Source organism: Hyperolius riggenbachi, chromosome 8 (assembly GCF_040937935.1).
Source record: "Hyperolius riggenbachi isolate aHypRig1 chromosome 8, aHypRig1.pri, whole genome shotgun sequence".
NCBI classification, from domain to species: Eukaryota; Metazoa; Chordata; class Amphibia; order Anura; family Hyperoliidae; genus Hyperolius; species Hyperolius riggenbachi.
In genome coordinates, this window is record NC_090653.1 from 85,303,000 (window position 1) to 85,322,076 (window position 19,077).

General features: G+C 46.2%; 1 protein-coding gene across 1 annotated transcript in view; it reads right to left on the bottom strand.

The window, feature by feature from the left end:
- The window catches only part of LOC137529005 (cytochrome P450 2C8-like), a 190,139-nt gene that overhangs the window by 45,098 nt on the left and 125,964 nt on the right, over positions 1-19,077 (bottom strand). The window contains exons 3-5 of the mRNA XM_068250862.1: positions 10,695-10,899; positions 3,225-3,387; positions 1,138-1,287 (exon numbers count right to left, since the gene is read on the bottom strand). Of these exons, the coding sequence (XP_068106963.1) occupies positions 1,138-1,287; positions 3,225-3,387; positions 10,695-10,871 (490 nt within the window). The 5' untranslated portion in view covers positions 10,872-10,899. The remainder of the gene's footprint in view (positions 1-1,137; positions 1,288-3,224; positions 3,388-10,694; positions 10,900-19,077) is intronic.

Here is a 19,077-nt window from a genome sequence, read left to right on the forward strand (position 1 = left end):
TTGTTAAGACCAACTGACTTCATGAGCCAGGTGTATATGTGCCCAGTATATGTAGCCAGGTGTATAGGTGCCCCCAGTATATGTATCCAGGTTCGTGCAGCTAGTCTGGTCTAGTGAAGACCAGAGCAGCGGCACGCACAGCGTCAACTCGCCGGAACACTGGAGGAGGTAAGTCCCGCCCACTGATGCCGCTGCCAGCCATTGCCGCAATCGTTATGGAGGAGAGAGCCAGGAAGAGGAGCACCAAGGTGAGGGAAGGGGGGGGGGGGGGGAGACGTCCGCCCTTCCCTGCTGCTCTGCCTAATACTCCTCTCCACTCCTCTGTCAGGACTCGACCCCTGCCTGCTGGGTCTTCTTATGAATCACTCCCAGAGTTCCATGTCCACTGCCTCCCAGCACATAATCCCACCCCCTGCTGAAAAAGGCCTTTGTGTTTTCTCTATCTGGAGTAGAAAAAATACCATGGTATTTTTCAAAAAGGGGCGGGGCTACATGCCAGAATCCGGTGGACACTAACATGGCTGACCCAGCAGCTAATTATAAATTTACAGGAGAAGAGGACCCATTTGACATGTGATACACACATGGAGGTCCACTTTAAGATTGCAAAGTTATATAATAAAACTACTTGGATGCACATTTAGAAGGTCTATGGTACTTACACAATAAATCCAGGTTATTATTTTATTTTCTATGTGGACTATGTGTGCCAATGGTTCATGAAGTATAGCAAAAATGCCAATACTAAGAAATTGTGAGCAGGGGCGTAACTAGAGGGGAGCAGTCCCGGCAAACACAGAGGGGGCCAGAGCTGTGGGGAGCCCCAACTACCAACCTTCCCTTCCTCAGATACCGGAGACTATACTTCAGATTGGGTGTTTTTGTGGCTACACTTGTTATGGCTGTGAAGATCATGATGGCCACACTTGTTTTATGACCCTTGTTGAGATGGGCCCCAAAGCCCTGAAGGGCACCAAGGGAAGGCAAGGGAAGGGTGTGAACATTGTGTGGCCCTATCAAACTTTAACTAGGAGGCCCCATGAATTGTAGTTATGCCACTAATTGTGAGCCCCATTGATGAAATGGTTTCTTTATTGGGAATTATGAAAAGCAATTAACTGAATGTCTTAAACCCACCTGCTTGGCTTCTTAAAACCTCAGTGAGACAGAGAGATTCCTCCTGTATCCGTTCCTCCACACTTCTCTTCCCCATCCCAAAATTCCTCAAGGTGGTCAATGAGAAGCGGCGAAGCTGTTTCCAGCGTTCTCCGTTACTAATCATCACTCCTATTGGTATAACAAACGCCTGTTCACAATTATTGGCCTAACATTTTAAAGTTAAAGACATTGGGGCTTATATACAATTACTTCTACTGTATATTTCTAGTGTATGTGCAAATACAGATTTACTTATGTGGTTCAGAGTCTAGAGCAGTGATGGCTAACCTTGGCACTCCAGCTGTGGTGGAACTACAAGTCCCATGAGGCATTGCAATACTCTGACAGCTCTAAGCATAACTCAGGGAGGCAGAGGCATGATGGGATTTGTAGTTTTGTGTCACAGTTGGAGTGCCAAGGTTAGCCATCACTGGTCTCGAGCCTGATGTACTAAAGAATATTCATTGAATGAGCACTCTATTTAGTACTTTGATGAGGGAAAACATTTCATAGCCAACTAGGCTAGGAGTGAATCAAACACACAGCAGCCTCTGAGTTTCCAACACCAGGCTCTAAGGTTTTCTTAACTTTCTTGGCATTCTAATTATGTCAGGATTTTTGCATCAAAAAGTAGTACATGGTTTACCACTCTACATGTAAAAATACTGACATATTCAGAATGCCAGTATAATCCCTTCTCTGGCATCTATATTATACATTGCTTACACTAGAAGGTTCTTATTCTTATATACCCGAGTATAACCCTAATTTTTGGGCCAAAAAAAGTGGCCCAAAAGTGGTGGTCTCGGCTTATACTAGAGTCACTACTCTGAGTAAACCCCACAGTGCCCCCACTATATGCACAGTGGTGCATCCTTTGAGGGAGACCACACACTTGACATTTCCATGGGAGGTCCCAGCTAACCTCATCTTGAGTTGTAGCCTTGGAAGGCATACAGGGACCGTGTCTACTGAGTGGCAAGAATCCTTGCATTCCTATATCAAGTTTTAGATACATGACTATGTGGCTCTACATCCCTTGCTCCATCTTTATGCCAGCTTAAAGGTTGCAACAGGAGTTCTTTGTATTAGTTTATTTTAGAATTTGTACCGTGGCGCCCCAATTAACTGAGAATACGTTGGTGCTGTGCTGGGATGAATCCTCACATCTAAAGGTAGATATACAAGTATAGTTGCACAGCGCAGATGTACTCTTCTGTGTATGATGTTTTCTCCACTCCACCACCTGTATGCACTCAAGGTGCAAACAAATGAACAGGGATGTTTTTAGTGGAGAATATCAATTCCTTTATTTTCTGGATAAAAGCAGTACAGGGTATACAGGGTGGGCACTTACTTCAACAGGGTCCCAATCCGCTTAGGACCCTCTTCCGCTTCTAACGCTTCCCACTATAAGTGGTACTAGGACCTCACCAATCGACCCTTCCTCCGTGCTGCCCGCTCTTGTCCCGACTAGTTTCGGCGTTCGCCGTCTTCAGGGGAACGCCGAAACTAGAGAACAGATCTAAATATAGTTCTGATAGATATGTTCTGAGCCGTAGAGTGTTGTACGATGTAAATCAGTAAAAGCAAGAAGTTTTGAATCAGGATGATACCATTTGTTGGCTAACTTAGCGGAAAACAAAAAGTAAGCTTTTGGCTAATAAGCCTTCCTCAGACTTTGTGGGTACGCATATAAGCATACCCACGACTATTTGTTTAAGAGGAGACACTTACCAGCCCCTTAGGTAAGCTCTCCTGCTCCCGGGGCTGGCCGCTATCCATTACATGGGATCAGCGACTCTGACATAAAGTCGCAATGTGACCCGGGAAGAGGAAGTCTGCAGGTCCTCTCTGAGCATGTGTAGGCTTCTTGGCTTCTTCCCCCTCCCTTTAACAAGATGTTAAAACACACAGCTTATATACACTGGATATTTGGAGGAGAACATTCAGAGGGCTCGTACACAGCAGCTTTGGGCTCCAAGATGTATCAGAAAGCTTCTGAACCATCCAAATGCTTCCCTCGATGTGGGTAAGTGTAAAACAAGAATAGAGCTGTGACATACCGTAACCTTTAAACACAATCTGCGCTCCAGGGACTTTAGCTCGATCACCAAAGGCTTCTGAATTCTCCACTAGAGCCTCCTTTACAGCTTCGTATCCATGCAGGATGACCACTGTTCTGCTTCCCAGGTGGACGGTAAATACATCGCCATAAACCTTTGCAAGCTAGAGCCAAACCAACATCATGTAATTGTAATCACACATTTTACAGCTAAGGAAAGCATGTAAAGGGGCGTGACAAAATGCCGCCTGACACCCACGACTATAAGAAAGGGGGGGGCTGCTTCTCTTTCATCTCCCTACCTATATGCAGAGAAGCGCTGAGTAAATATATTTATCTGTTTTTGTCAATTCTACTCCTCCTCCCAGCAGCCGCTTGCTCTATGCTGTCCCCTCTGGCCCCTGATTACATGACATGCATCGGGTGCCGGGCATGCAGTGAGACTACCAAGACTGAGGAGGAGAAGAGGAGAGCCAATGCTAGGGGGTTGGTTAGGGTTAGGCGTCAGGTAGAGTGTTTGTGCAAGAGGTGGGTGTTAGGGTTAGGCATCAGGTAGGGTGTTTGTGCAAGGGGTGGGTGTTAGGGTTAGGCATCAGGTAGGGTGTTTGTGCAAGGAGTGGGTGTTAGGGTTAGGCATCAGGTAGGGTGTTTGTGCAAGGGGTGGGTGTTAGGGTTAGGCATCAGGTAGTGTGTGTGTGTGTGTGTGTGTGTGTGTGTGTGTGTGTGTGTGTGTGGTTAGGGGTTAAGGGTTAAGGTTAACCCCCTTGTGTGAGGGTAAGGCTAGGTTCAGCTACAGTAAATATTGATATTTAATACTGATATTTTATGATCCTTCTTTACACTTTAATAGTAGAATATCAGTAAATTTACTGATATTCTACTATCGGCTTTCCTGGGCACCCAAATTTCCAGTGTAAAAGGAACCCCTCCTAAAAACAATTTGAAACTAGAAAGAACACAGAGTCGCCACCAAATGCACTGTTGGACCTTCAAGTGATTGTTGATCACTCCTGAGGTGTTCACACATAGTAGAAGTATTTCAGGATTACAGTAGAAAAGGTAGAAGATGCATCATCCATAATGCTTAAGAGATTTATTTATTATTATTATTATTATTATTTATTGTATTTATAAAGTGCCAACATATTACGCAGCGCTGAACAATAAATATATACAATGATACAAGGATGACATACATAGGGTTATACACAGAACAAAGTTATACATACAAATTGTACAAAATACATGATCATGCAATATAGGCTGGTTAGGTAGGCCCAGTAATACAAGTACAGGCTGTCATAGGACAGGAGCACATGATCCTGTAGATTACACTAGGGAGTGGAGGACCCTGCCAGAGGCTTACAATCTAAAGGGAGGGGTGGAAACACTAGGGGGGGCTGTTAAATATTCCTTAGAGAGTTACTGTGTGGTAGGAGGTGGGTAGGCCATCATAAAGAGGTGGGTTTTGAGGGCTTGCTTGAATGTGTTGAAAGAGGGAGCAAGTCTGATGGGTGGTGGAAGGGCATTCCAGAGGGTGGGGGCAGCTCTTGAGAAATCCTGCAGGCGGGCATGGGAGTGTGAAATGCGCAGGGTGGTGAGGCGAAGGTCGTTGGAGGAACGGAGGGGGCGACCTGGTGTATACTTGTGAACAAGCTCCGAGATGTAGGTAGGGCATGTTTTGTGCACAGATTTATACGCCAGGCATAGAATCTTGAAACTTATCCTGAGACGGATAGGGAGCCAGTGCAGGGATTCACAAAGGGGAGATGTGGATGCAGAGCGGTGCGAAGAATGGATTTATCCACCAATGACACCATTACCAGCACAAGATATACACGCAGCAATTAAAATGGCGGCCTAACAGCAGTTTTGCGGCACTTCCGCTTCCTCAAAAAAACTTCCCTCCTAAAAACATACGTTACAGAGACTATGAAATAAAAAATAAAAAAGTTAGCTGAATTCGCCTGTAATAAAACAAAGTGCTTGCAAAACGAGAGCTAATAAATATATTACTCTAAAAAAAAATTAGTTTAGGTCACTGAGGACAATTTTGAAATGTCTGTGAAAAGACAAACATCTAGAGGGATGGTTTTAGGCAAAATGGGTCTCTGGGCAAAAATGAATGTATCCCCCCTCCCATACCCACCACAAAGGCAACCACTGCAATGTGGCAGGTGGGGAGATTAGACCTGACCACACTTAACCACTTGCCAACCTGGGGATTTTTCACTGATCGGTGCTGCGTGGGCTCTACAGCCCGCAGCACCAATCAGGAGTGCAGCAGGGCGATCAGACTACCCCCCTTTTTTCCCCACTAGGGCGATGTCCTGCTGGGGGGGTCTGATCGCCGCCGGCTGCATTTGCTTAGCGGGGGCGGGGGGGGCTCTTCAAAGCCCCCCCTCGGCAGCGTTCTGCGCCCTCTCACCCGCTCCCTCCCTCTCCCTCCCCCTGTGAGCTGCGCAGGACGGGAATGAAGGATAGGCTTCAGCCTATCATATGCCGGTGATCCCCGGCCAATCAGAGGCCGGGGATCGCCGATCTGCCTTAGCAGCGCCGCAGCGCCGTATGATGTAGACAGCGAGGGTTTCTTCCCCGCCTGTTTACATTTTGCCGGCGAGCCGCGATCGGCGGCTCTCCGGCTGTTCACGGAGACACCTTCCGTGAACTGACATGGAAAGGCCGCTCGATCGAGCGGCCGTTTCCATGGTAACCCGCAGACGACCAGTTTACGCCAATCGGCGTTAGCTGGTCGTCAAGAGGTTAAGAAGTCGCTCTCTGTAGCTTGGAAAGATGGGGCAACGCCCCTCCACCAAGAGTGGACTAGACAATACACTGGGATGTGTAACAGAGGCGCCAACGTAGTAAAAAAAAACATTTAAAAACAGTTTCAAAAGAGGAGGCGATGGTAGACTTACCTCCTCCAAGAAGACACCAACATTTTTTTTATAGTAAACAATTTATTCAGAGGCGCTTTGTTCTTCGTTGTTATTGCCTGATGAAGTGGGATCAAAGTGGGATCAAACCTGCAAAACGCATTGCCCTTTTGGAGTTTTATGAATAAATTGATATTTACTATAAACCAACACTTTTTGGTGTCTTCTTGGAGGAGGTAAATCCACCACTACCTCCTCTTTTTAAACAGTTTTTAAACAGTTTTTATACTACGTTGGTGCCTCTGGTATACATCCTAATAAGCAAGAAGAGAGTGACTGGGAAAGAAGGAACCATGAGGGAAAAGGGGAATTCCCTCACAGTGCATCTGTTTACACTGTGTGTGAGAGAAAGCTTTTAGCAGCTGCAGCTGCCTGCGTACTGTGTCTTGTGTCTCTGACTGAGCTGTCTGCAGAGAGCAGAGGAAATGTAACTTGTTATAAACATTTGTAATTGTGTGTGACACCACAGCCTTTCATACTTTTTTTGCTTTCAGAGAAAAATACTCTGTGGTCTGATATGCAAACACAAAAACACTGGCTGTGCATTGAAGCAGACATCACTTTTGAGAATGATTTGTTCTAATAGAGCTAAATCCTACATACAATTAAAGCTTTTGCCTCTGATATTTAACATGAAAAGTAGGAAAATGTGTACACAGCTACTTAAACATTATTTGTACAATGCCATATTAGAACACTTGGTTTGATAGTGTTCTTTTAAACAGTTTTTAATGGTTGTATAGTGTTTTGGGTGCCTCCACCCTCAAGTATAGTTCTTACACCTCTGCTGAGAAGTTGTCATGTTAGTAGTTCCTGTTTTATCAGGATCTATCAAAAATCACCAGAAGAGCAACCTTCAGACCCAAACAGAGGCAGGAAATGCTCTGTTTGCAGGATGCTTGCAACCCAAAATGTGTTATTTTCTATACTTTTTAGTGTTAACATACTACACTATTGGCCCCTGGTTCTCTTGTATCCATTGAGTCCTTTCCGTCCATCATGGATATAATTTGCCCGTTTTCTTTCAAGAACCACAACTTCATGTTTACCATCCTAGAAGACCTATCAAAGTGGTGCACTATGACTCACTAAACGTGCATACAGCCCATAACGTTGATCCAGCCTACCTCAAATTATGTGTTTTGAAGGTGGTATCAATGTCCCTCCCCAAGAGGGGAGCTAGGGATAGAGCCTATTGAAGTGTATGGTAGAGTGAACAACCAGAATGTTTGCTGTAGGCAATTAAGGCTGATCGCATGAGTGAAGTCCTTTAATCAGTTATAAGCTGTCATTTTGTTGATGTGAATTTTCTGCTCCTTTGAGAAGGTATTATATACGTACCCCGAGGTGGAAAATGACAGGTATTTCCCTATGGGAACAAGTCATCTCAAACTTTAAAGCTCAAAGAAAAAAACTTAAAAAAAGAATGTTGCAGTTTCTGATCACAATCAGTTTGAATATAAACAGTGTATAGAAGTGGTGGATGAAACACCTGTTTGTTTTTACCAAATGTGATTTTAAAACTTCCTTCTTGTATCCTGCCTCCTCCCCTGCAGCTGGTAGGCCCGAAATTGTGTTGAATCATGAATAAAGCAGACATTTGCAGCACCGATTTTAATCCGATTCAACAAAATTACTGAATTGATAGTTGATTGGCTTGCATAAGCGATACATGTTCGGCCAACTTTAAAAATCGGTCAGTTTTTTTCATGGGAAAACAATGGACCAAGTTGTTCAATGGGTCACATGTCTTGTGTCTATGCTCATTGTGGTAATGCAGTGTTTCCCAACCTTTTCCGGCCCGGGGAACACTGTCTGACCAAATTTTTCTCCGGGGAACGGCGCGCGCGCACGGTGGGGGCGATGCGGCCCCCGGTTGTTTGCGCGACCTAGTGGACAGTGCCGCTATGGGGGGGGGGGGGGCTGGGGTGCGGCTGCATAGCTGGCATAGTTGCCCCAGTGTAGGGAGTTTAGTTGCCTCAGTATAGTGCCCCAGTATAGCCAGTATAGTACCCCAGTATAGCCCCCCAGTATAGCCAGTATTGTGCCCCAGTATAGCTAGTATAGTGCCCCAGAATACTGCCCCAGTATAGCCAGTTTAGTGCCCCAGTATAGTGCCCCAGTATAGCCAGTATAGTGCCCCAGTATAGCCCCCCAGTATAGCTAGTATAGTGCCCCAGTATAGCCAGTATAGTGCCCCAGTATAGCCAGTATAGTACCCCAGTATAGCCCCCCAGTATAGCCAGTATTGTGCCCCAGTATAGCTAGTATAGTGCCCCAGTATAGCTAGTATAGTGCCCCAGAATAGTGCCCCAGTATAGCCAGTTTAGTGCCCCAGTATAGCCAGTATAGTGCCCCAGTATAGCCCCCCAGTATAGCTAGTATAGTGCCCCAGTATAGCCAGTATAGTGCCCCAGTATAGCCCCCCCAGTATAGCCAGTATTGTGCCCCAGTATAGCTAGTATAGTGCCCCAGAATAGTGCCCCAGTATAGCCAGTTTAGTGCCCCAGTATAGTGCCCCAGTATAGCCAGTATAGTGCCCCAGTATAGCCCCCCAGTATAGCTAGTATAGTGCCCCAGTATAGCCAGAATAGTGCCCCAGTATAGCTAGAATAGTGCCCCAGTATAGCCAGTTTAGTGCCCCAGTATAGTGCCCCAGTATAGCCAGTATAGTGCCCCAGTATAGCCCCCCAGTATAGCTAGTATAGTGCCCCAGTATAGCCAGTATAGTGCCCCAGTATAGCCAGTATAGTACCCCAGTATAGCCCCCCCAGTATAGCCAGTATTGTGCCCCAGTATAGCTAGTATAGTGCCCCAGAATAGTGCCCCAGTATAGCCAGTTTAGTGCCCCAGTATAGTGCCCCAGTATAGCCAGTATAGTGCCCCAGTATAGCCCCCCAGTATAGCTAGTATAGTGCCCAAGTATAGCCAGAATAGTGCCCCAGTATAGCTAGAATAGTGCCCCAGTATAGCTAGAATAGTGCCCCAGTATAGCCAGTTTAGTGCCCCAGGATAGCCAGTATAGTACCCCAGAATAGTGCCCCAGTATAGCCAGTTTAGTGCCCCAGTATAGTGCCCCAGTATAGCCAGTATAGTGCCCCAGTATAGCCCCCCAGTATAGCTAGTATAGTGCCCCAGTATAGCCAGAATAGTGCCCCAGTATAGCTAGAATAGTGCCCCAGTATAGCCAGTTTAGTGCCCCAGGATAGCCAGTATAGTACCCCAGAATAGTGCCCCAGTATAGCCAGTTTAGTGCCTCCCGCCCGACCCCGCGGCCGCCACTGTTATTACCTTGTTAACAGCGGCCGCTCTCCCCTCTCCGGCGCGTGTATATTCAAGCAGCGTATCTCCGGCTGCTCTGTGTGATGCACTGATGCGGAAGAAAGGAGGGCAGCGGCTTCCTGTAACGGCGATATGTATCGCCGTTACTATGGTAACCGAGCCCTGCCTCCTTCCGCATCAGTGCATCACACAGAGCAGCCGGAGATACGCTGCTAGCATATACATGGTCTGGAGAGGGGAGAGCGGCCGCTGCTAAGGTAATAACAGCGGCGGCCGCAGGGACGGGCGGGAGGGGGGATAAGAGCACGGCACACCAGGCAACGTTCCGCGGCACACTAGTGTGCCGCGGAACAGCGGTTGGGAAACACTGTGGTAATGTAATGCAAAGCACTTTTTGGGACACAGGAACTTTTCAGGACACGGGATGGAAGTTAGACCGGTTATAGATAGTCCATCACAATGGACAACAATGGAGTGTGTGAGCAAATGGGATGGTCACAGCCCATCACACATAGGATCCACTGTTACTGTCCATGGCACAGAACTCTGGTGGGTGTGAACTCAGCCTTAGTCGGCAGCAGGTAACAGAGTTTGAAAATGGTTGCAAAAAAGAGAAAACTGCTGCCCTTTTATGGGAGTTTCCTCCTAGGGGATAGTTCCACACCTTGTAAAAAAAATACATTTTAAATCACCAGCAAGGAAAAAAATACTCAAAATCATTTTTATAGTTGTTTTTCACCTACTTTTTTGGTACTTTTTCAATTGCAAAGTGCTGAAAAGTTATTTTAAAATACAAGATGAAAAATGATCTCCTGGGAGAAAACTCATGAGTAAGTTAATTGCATATGGGCCATAATGTTATCAACACGGGTGAATGAGGATGGTCAATGAGGTACAAATATGATGCAAATGTATGCATCTGCTGCATCTAATCAGTCCATTTTCAAGCTGCATAACTTTGCATTAAATTACCATAACATTTGCATTCATTAAGAATTATTTACATCTCATTGAACATCCCTAGAGATGAGGAAGAGAAGGAAATGGAGTCAGTCAGACCCATATCTTCCATTTACTTGGCAGCTGGATAGATAGAGGCTTTAATTGGCTCAGTGTAATTTCCTTTTTGGGTTGGTGGAGTTTTGAATGTTTGGAGATTTTTTTGCTCATCGGCAAAACAGGAACAACACTTATCTGGAATCTATTATTTCACATATTCTTTGTAAATCGTGAGTTACACCAAAGACACTCACCTGTATAAATGACTTCGGCAGATCTTTCCTGTTCAGCTGTAGTACATTTCCCAAGAAGGGAAGAGGGGTGGGACCAGGGGGGAGGTTCTTGCGCCTTTTATATGTCCTCCTGATGGAAAATATGAGCCAAGTGACACTAAGAACCAACGTCAGGATTACAGTGGCCCCAAAATCCATTGTCCATGTAATGAGCTTCTAGTATTGCCTGGAAAACACAAATACAAAAAGATTGCTCTTCTAAGGATCTCCAGGGCTGAAAGCCAATACACTACCTAAGTGATCCTGCCAAATGCAACTGGCTACGCAACTGACAGTGATCGGCTGTCATAGGCATCAGCCTATGAGAGCCGAACACTCTTGTGCCTCCCCAGCGGATAACTACAGTAAGTGACACCGCTGCCAGTAAAGCCCTGCCGTAGATCGCATCGCTGTACAGAGTAAATAAATGGCTGTTTCACTTTCTATTAGTCTCCTAGCGGCTGGGAGACTGATGACGGAGGTCCGCTCCGTCATTCAAGCGGGGATGTGCATGCATCGGCGCATGATCCCCAGCAAAACACGCCTCCAAGACTTGATGCCAATTGGCGTTACGCGGTCCTGGAGGAGCCGCAACATTCGCGCCAATCGGCGCGATGCGGTCGTAAGGAGTAGTTAAAGTGTGTGCTATTTCGTGGTAAAAGGATTCAGATAGTAAGGATTCCTGAGAGTTTACCAAACTAGAATTTGTACTACTGCAGTCACAATGCAGAGACAATGCAAATACGGTACATTTCTTTTATATCATTGATTCAGGCCTACCTAAAAACTTAACCACTTCACCACTGAGGGATTTTTCCCCTGGTGGACCAGAGCAATTTTCACCTTTCAGCGTTCCTCCCTTTCATTCCCCAATAACGTTATTACTAATCACAACAAAATGATCTATACAGTCTTGAAGGTAAGTATTAATACAGAGCCAGATATATCCTATTGTCAGACAGCTGTACACTGGAAATGTGACAAGCACAAATCTTAGTACATTTCTGATCTCTTCACAGAACTATAGGATTTGTGGGATATTCACTTGCTCCACCTAGTAATTGATTAGAATTGTAAGCCTTGGTTTAGAAGGTAGCAGGAAAAAAAGTGTATAGGACGAGGGTGGGCGAAAGGGGCGCCGCCATAGACTTTAATGCAATTATCATTAATACAGTGAAAAAAAAGGGTGCAGCGAAAAATATTGTTAACATTAGAACATTATAGTTTTTAAAGTAGTTCTCGTTTTAGAAGCTTGCAACCTTATAGTTTGTCATATTATTTCGTTTCTATGTACAGATTTTACGTTATCAAAGATATTATCGTTTCTATGTGTAAAAGTGTGTTTCTGCAGAGGGAGTGGTTAGAGCTAGGCTACACCAGGGGTAGTGGTTAAGGTTAGGCACCACCCGGGAGGCAGTTAGCCTACTGGGCGGTCTGGACGAGCTCAGCTCGTCCAGTACCGCCGGAGCCTGCCGCTCAGGCCCTGCTGGGCCGATTTGGCTCAAGTAAAAAGCAGCACACGCAGCCGGCACTTTGCCAGCCGCGTGTGCTGCCTGATCGCCGCCGCTCTGCGGTGATCCGCCGCGAGCAGCGGCGAAAGAGGGTCCCCCCAGCCGCCTGAGCCCAGCGTAGCCGGAACAAAAAGTTCCGGCCAGCGCTAAGGGCTGGATCGGAGGCGGCTGACGTCCATGACGTCACTCCGCTCGTCGCTATGGCGACGAGGGAAGCAAAACAAGGAAGGCCGCTCATTGCGGCCTTCCTTGTTTATTCTGGGCGCCGGAGGCGATCGGAAGAACGCCTCCGGAGCGCCCTCTAGTGGGCTTTCATGCAGCCAACTTTCAGTTGGCTGCATGAAATAGTTTTTTTTTTATTAAAAAAAACCCCTCCCGCAGCCTCCCTGGCGATCTTAATAGAACGCCAGGCAGGTTAGTTTAGGCAACACCACGGGAGGTGATTAGGGTTAGGCACTGAGGGGCTAGGGTTAGGCACCACCGGGGGGGGGGGGGAATTAGGGTTAGGCGCCACCATGGGAGTGGTTAGTTTTAGGCACCACCAGGGGAAACCACTGTGTGAGAGTAGGGTTGGGTTAAGCTGTATTGTTGAAATACGTAGTGATTTTTAACGTTAATATCTTTTCATTATTATTTTCTGTCTGTAATTGCAATGGTATTTATCGTTAACCAAGTTTGGCAACGATGTTTATCGTTATCAGATTTCGTTATCCACCCGCGCCATTTCGTTATCAAGCCAAGCCCTTTTCTCACTGCGCCCATTTTAAATGCATGCGTTTAAGATGATAACATTTATTATCTAACTATGCATATCGTAAAGAAGTGACTTTCAAAACTAAAATGTTTTAGTTCACAAATGAAATTTTTTGCAAGCTTGCATTTTTCCAGTCTCTTTAACCATTTAATGACACACTAACATATTAAAGCGTCATGCTTTACCCTAGCAACATGACGTTTGAATACGTCGCGCGTGCGCGCTGCTACCGCCGCCCTTTCCGTCGCGATCCCATGCTGAGTGATTGGGGAAGTGAATGAACGTGACCGCGAACAGCGGCTATGTCCATTCACAAAAACAGGAAATTGTTACTTTTCAATAAAGTGTAAAAAAATAAAATAAAATTAATAAATAAATAAAGTGATCACTTCCTATAACGAAGTGTTCACTAGCGCCATCTTGTGGCCAAAAAGTATATTACACATACAAAATACATACATATACAAGTACATAATCATCATTAAGAATCAGAATCATTTATTTCGCCAAGCACGACTAGGTCAAACTCGGAATTGGTTTTGGCATGTACAGGGCTATGTGTGGAATAAAACATACAATATAATACAGTACAAAAAACAATACAGTAAACAGTACAGATACAGCGATTAACCATACATGTTAACACAAGTTAGAGCTCAAGTATGTAAGGTGTAAGATGTGCAGCAGTGCAGTCGTGCTACCGAATGCTACTTGATTGGGACAGGTAAGAAAGTTCCCAGAGTTCAAAGAGTTTACAGCTGAGGGAAAGAAGCTATTCCTGTGTCTTTCAGTCTTGGTGTAGATGGACCGGAATCTCCGGCCCAGGGGGAGCCGCTGGAAGAAGCGGAAGCCTGGGTGAGACGGGTCATTGACGATCCTCAGAGCTCTGGAGCAAAGTTTGGAGTTGTAGAGTTGGTCAGTGAGGGGAGTGATTTCCCAATGATTTTTTCGGCTGCTCTTATGACCCTCTGTAGTTTGTGACTGTCGCTGGCGGAGGCGCCAGCGTACCAGACAAGGATGGAGGAGCAGAGGACAGATTCATTTGTGGCTGTGTAGAAGTTCGTCAGAAGCTCCCGGGCCCGGGAACTTCTTCAGTTGGCGTAAAAAGAATAGCCTCTGCTGGGCTTTCCTCTGAGTGGAGGATGTGTTGGCTTTCCGAGTTAGGTCCTTGGAGATTGTAGTGCCTAGAAGGCGTGTGCAGAAAACCCTTTCCACTTTTGTACCATCGATGCAGATTGGAGGAGGGGTGGCAGCATGTTTTCTAAAGTCCACAATCATCTCTACTGTTTTTCCAGTATTGAGGACTAGGCCATTTTCCCTGCACCAGAGGCAGATTCTGTCAACCTGCTTGCGGTATTCCTGCTCGTCATTTCCGGAGAGGAGGCCCACTATTGTTGTATCATCAGCAAACTTGATGACTTTGACAGAGTTCCCTGTGGACCTGCAATTGTTGGTGTATAGGGAGAAGAAGAATGGGGACAGAACACATCCTTGAGAGATGGTCCTTGGCTGCGAGATGATAGTGTCCAGCTTGACGGCCTGAGATCTGTTGCTCAAGAAGTCTGTGATCCAATGGTGTAGGGTGGGGTGGACACCAAGGCCAACCAAGTTATCCTGGAGTATTTGGGGGCTGATGGTATTAAACGCCGAGCTAAAGTTGAGTAGGAGGATCCTGGCATTGGAGTTTGGTTTGTCAAGGTGTTCGTTAACGAGCTCCAGGCAGATGTTTATGGCGTCATCTGTTCGCTCTGTATACAAACTGGTATGGGTCCAGCTGTGCCTCAGTGGAACGTTTTAGGAGGGGCAGAACCATGCTTTCAAAGGTTTTCATGACGGATGTGAGAGCCACCGGCCTGAAGTTGTTGAGGTCAGAGACACCCTGCTTTTTGGGGACAGGGATGATGGTGGACCTCTTGAAGCACGCTGGAACTTTGCCATCCTGGATGGATTTGTTGAAGATGGAGGAGAAAATAGGGGCTAGCTGCCGTGCACAAGTTTTCACACAGGCTGATGACACTCCATCTAGGCCTGAGGCTTTCCTCGCATTCATTTTTGACAGTTGCTTGAGGATGTCGTCCTCATTAGTGTTGGGCGAACACCTAGATGTTCGGGTTCGCGAACGTTCGCCGAACATCGCCGCGATGTTCGGGTGTTCGTGCCGAACTCCGAACATAATGGAAGTCAATGGGGACCCGAACTTTCGTGCTTTGTAAAGCTTCCTTACATGCTACATACCCCAAATTTGCAGGGTATGTGCACCTTGGGAGTGGGTACAAGTGGAAAAAAAATATTTGAAAAAGAACTTCTAGTTTTTGAGAAAATTGATTGTAAAGTTTCAAAGAAAAAACTGTCTTTTAAATGTGGAAAATGTCATGTTTCTTTGCACAGGTAACATGCTTTTTGTCGCCATGAATTCATAAATGTAATACAGAGAAGAGGTTCCAGGAAAAGGGACCGGTAACGCTAACCCAGCACAAGCAGCAGAACACGTGATGGAACAGGAGGAGGCGCAGGAGGAGAAGGCCACGCTTTTTGAGACACAACATCCCAGGCCTTGCATGAGGACAAATAGCGTGCGGATATAGCAATGCTTTTTGCCGCCATGCAGTCATAAATGTAATAAAGATGAGAGGTTCCATAAACAGGGACCGGCAACGCTAACCCAGCAGCAGCAACAGCACACGTGATGGAACAGGAGGTGAAGGCCACGCTTTGAGACACAACAACCCAGGCCTTGCAGGAGGACAAGAAGCGTGCGGATAGCATGCTTTTTACCGCCATGCAGTCATAAATGTAATAAAGATGAGAGGTTCCATAAACAGGGACCGGCAACGCTAACCCAGCAGCAGCAACAGCACACGTGATGGAACAGGAGGTGAAGGCCACGCTTTGAGACACAACAACCCAGGCCTTGCAGGAGGACAAGAAGCGTGCGGATAGCATGCTTTGTACCGCCATGCAGTCATAAATGTAATAAAGATAAGAGGTTCAATAAACAGGGACCGGGCGGCAACGCTAACCCAGCAGCAGCAGACGTGATGGAACACAGACCCCTCATCGTCCTCAACATTAACTTGGGATGCTGGCCTGAGCCCGACCTCCTCCTCCACATCAGGCCCCATCATCTCCTCAATGGCAGCCCTCAATAATCGCTCTGGCGCCGGACCGATGGACACAACGTTCTCCTCCGGGGAGGGCTGCTGCTGACCACTGGCTGCTGGGGTGGATGTTATAGCTTGCGTGGGGCGTTGGCTGTTGCTGTTGTTGGGAGTGCTGCTCACAGCGGAGGTCTCTGAGGAACTCATGGTGAGCTCATATAGTGGTTGACGTTGAGTGGAGTATTACTGATCCCAGCAATATACACACTGACTGGCAGAGTACGCAATGCTATATAGTGGTTGACGGTGAGTGAAGTACTACAGATCCCAGCAATATACACAGTGACTGGCAGTACAATGGTATGGGTGGGTGAGCAGAGTACTACAGATCCCAGCAATGCTATATAGTAATGGGGTGACTGAGTGAGCGGCAGTGTACTACTGTTCCCAGCAGACACAGAGTGGCAGTAAACTCAATGCTATATAGTGTGGCTGAGTGAGCGGTGTAGTACTGTTCTCAGCAGACACAGAGTGGCAGTAAACACAATGCTATATAGTGTGGCTGAGCGAGCGGTGTAGTACTGTTCCCAGAAGACACAGAGTGGCAGTAAACACAATGCTATATAGTGTGGCTGAGCAAGCGGTGTTCTACTGTTCCCAGCAGACACAGAGTGGCAGTAAACACAATGCTATATATAGTGTGGCTGAGCGAGCGGTGTACTACTGTTCCCAGCAGACACAGAGTGGCAGTAAACACAATGCTATATAGTGTGGCTGAGCAAGGTACACAGAGTGGCAGTAAACAGAATGCTATATAGTGTGGCTGAGCGAGGTACACAGAGTGGCAGTAAACACAATGATATATAGTGTGGCTGAGCGAGCGGTGTACTACTATTCCCAGCAGCGACACAATGACTGGGGGGACCCTGGCTAGCGTGGCTGGAGCGCGAACTACCCTGCCTGCCTACCCAAAGCTAAACCCACAGACAAATGGCGGAGATATGACGTGGTTCGGGTATTTGTTTACCCGAACCACGTGACAGTTCGGCCAGAGCGCGTTTGGGCCCGAACCACGTGACCCGTTCGGCCAATCACAGCGCTAGCCGAACGTTCGGGGAACGTTCGGCCATGCGCTCTTAGTTCGGCCATGTGGCCGAACGGTTTGGCCGAACACCATCAGGTGTTCGGCCGAACTCGAACATCACCCGAACAGGGTGATGTTCTGCAGAACCCGAACAGTGGCGAACACTGTTCGCCCAACACTAGTCCTCATTCACAGCCAGGGGAGGTAGGTTTGGGAGCAGGACGTCTAATTCGGAGGAGGTGGTAGGAGTCCCAGTGGGTGCCGCCTGGTTCTCAAATCTGCAATAGAATTCACTGAGCCTCTCAGCAAGCTCGGTGCTGGGAGTTGTGTGTTGATGGGGGGGCTTATAGTTCATAGCAGCTTTAAGCCCCTTCCAGACGGCTCGTGAGTCTCTCGAGGAGAGGTCCTGTTCTAGTTTTGCTGCATAGTTCTTTTTCGCGGCTCTCAGTTCTCTGTTTAGGATGTTTTTTGCCCTCCTATAGTCGTCCTGGTTGCCAGACTTGTACGCCACTTCCTTGCTCCTCCTCAGGTGCCGTAATTTGTTAGAGAACCACGGTTTGTCGTTCGGGAAGTGCTTGCGAGTCTTCGTTGGTATACAGTGGTCCTCACAGAAGCTGATGTACGAGGATATGTTGTCCGCCCACTCTTCTAAATCCGGCACTTCCAGGGCCTTCCAGTCCGTGCAGTCAAAGCAGGCTTGGAGTTGTAGTTTAGCATCATCTGACCATACTTTGCTGGATTTTAGGACCGGTTTTGCAGTTTCCAGGCGCCTCCTGTAGGTGGGTATTAGGTGGATAAGGCAATGATCGGATGAGCCTAGTGCTGCCCGTGGGACAGCCTTGTATGCGTCCCTCATAACCGTGTAGCAGGCCAATGAGAACATAGGAAGAGAACTCTCTGGGGGAGTAGACCGGCCTGCAGTTTACAATAAGGAGTTCAAGTTCCGGGGAGCATATCTCGGCTAGTACGGAGGTGTTCGGGCGAAATTACACTTCCAAACCCCCCCCCCCCCACCCCCCCCAAAAAAAAAATTCAGCTTAAAATAAATAGTTGCCTTAGGGACTCAGCTTTTTTTAATCTATTTTATATGGGGGGAAATTTTAATTTATTACATTGGGGCTGGTAATTATGGCAAAAAAAAAAAAAAAAAAAAAAAAAAAAAAAAAAAAAAGCAGAAAAATAACACCTATATTTCAAAATAATATATTGTCGCCATACATTGTGATAGGGACATAATTTAAATGGTTTAATAATCAGGCCTACTGGGCAAATAAAATGTGTTATCCACAGGAGAATGTTTAATTTTAAAACTATAATGGCTAAAAACGGAGAAATAATGATTTTTTTTCTCATAACGCATTTAGAATAATAAAAAAATTCTTAGCAAAATGTACTACCCACAGAAAGCCTAATTGGTGGCGAAAAAAACCGAGGTTTAGATCATTTTCTTGTAATAAGTAGTAATAAAGTTATTAGGGAATAAAAGGGAGGAGCACTGACAAGTGAAAATTGCTCTGGTGCGTTAGAGTAAAAACCCTTGGGGGTGAACTGGTTAACAAACAATACCACCCCAATCCAAACTTATCATATTCAATGCCTAAAGTTCACAGACATAATTTTATATATAAAAAATAAATTACTAATGGATGATAAAATGGATTGCAGATTTTCTATTTTAAAACAAAGAATCTTTTAATCATCTGTGTTCTCTTAGAACAACATGAAATTTAAAAAATACTCAAATGAACATTTTTTTTAATTTGTGATACAATCAATCAATACATTAACTCTGATCACATCATTAAATCGATTGCTTAAAGGGAACCTAAAGCGAGAGGGATATAGAGGCTGCCATATTTATTTACTTTTAAACAATGCATATTGCCTGGCTGTCCTGTTAATCCTCTGCCTTTAATAC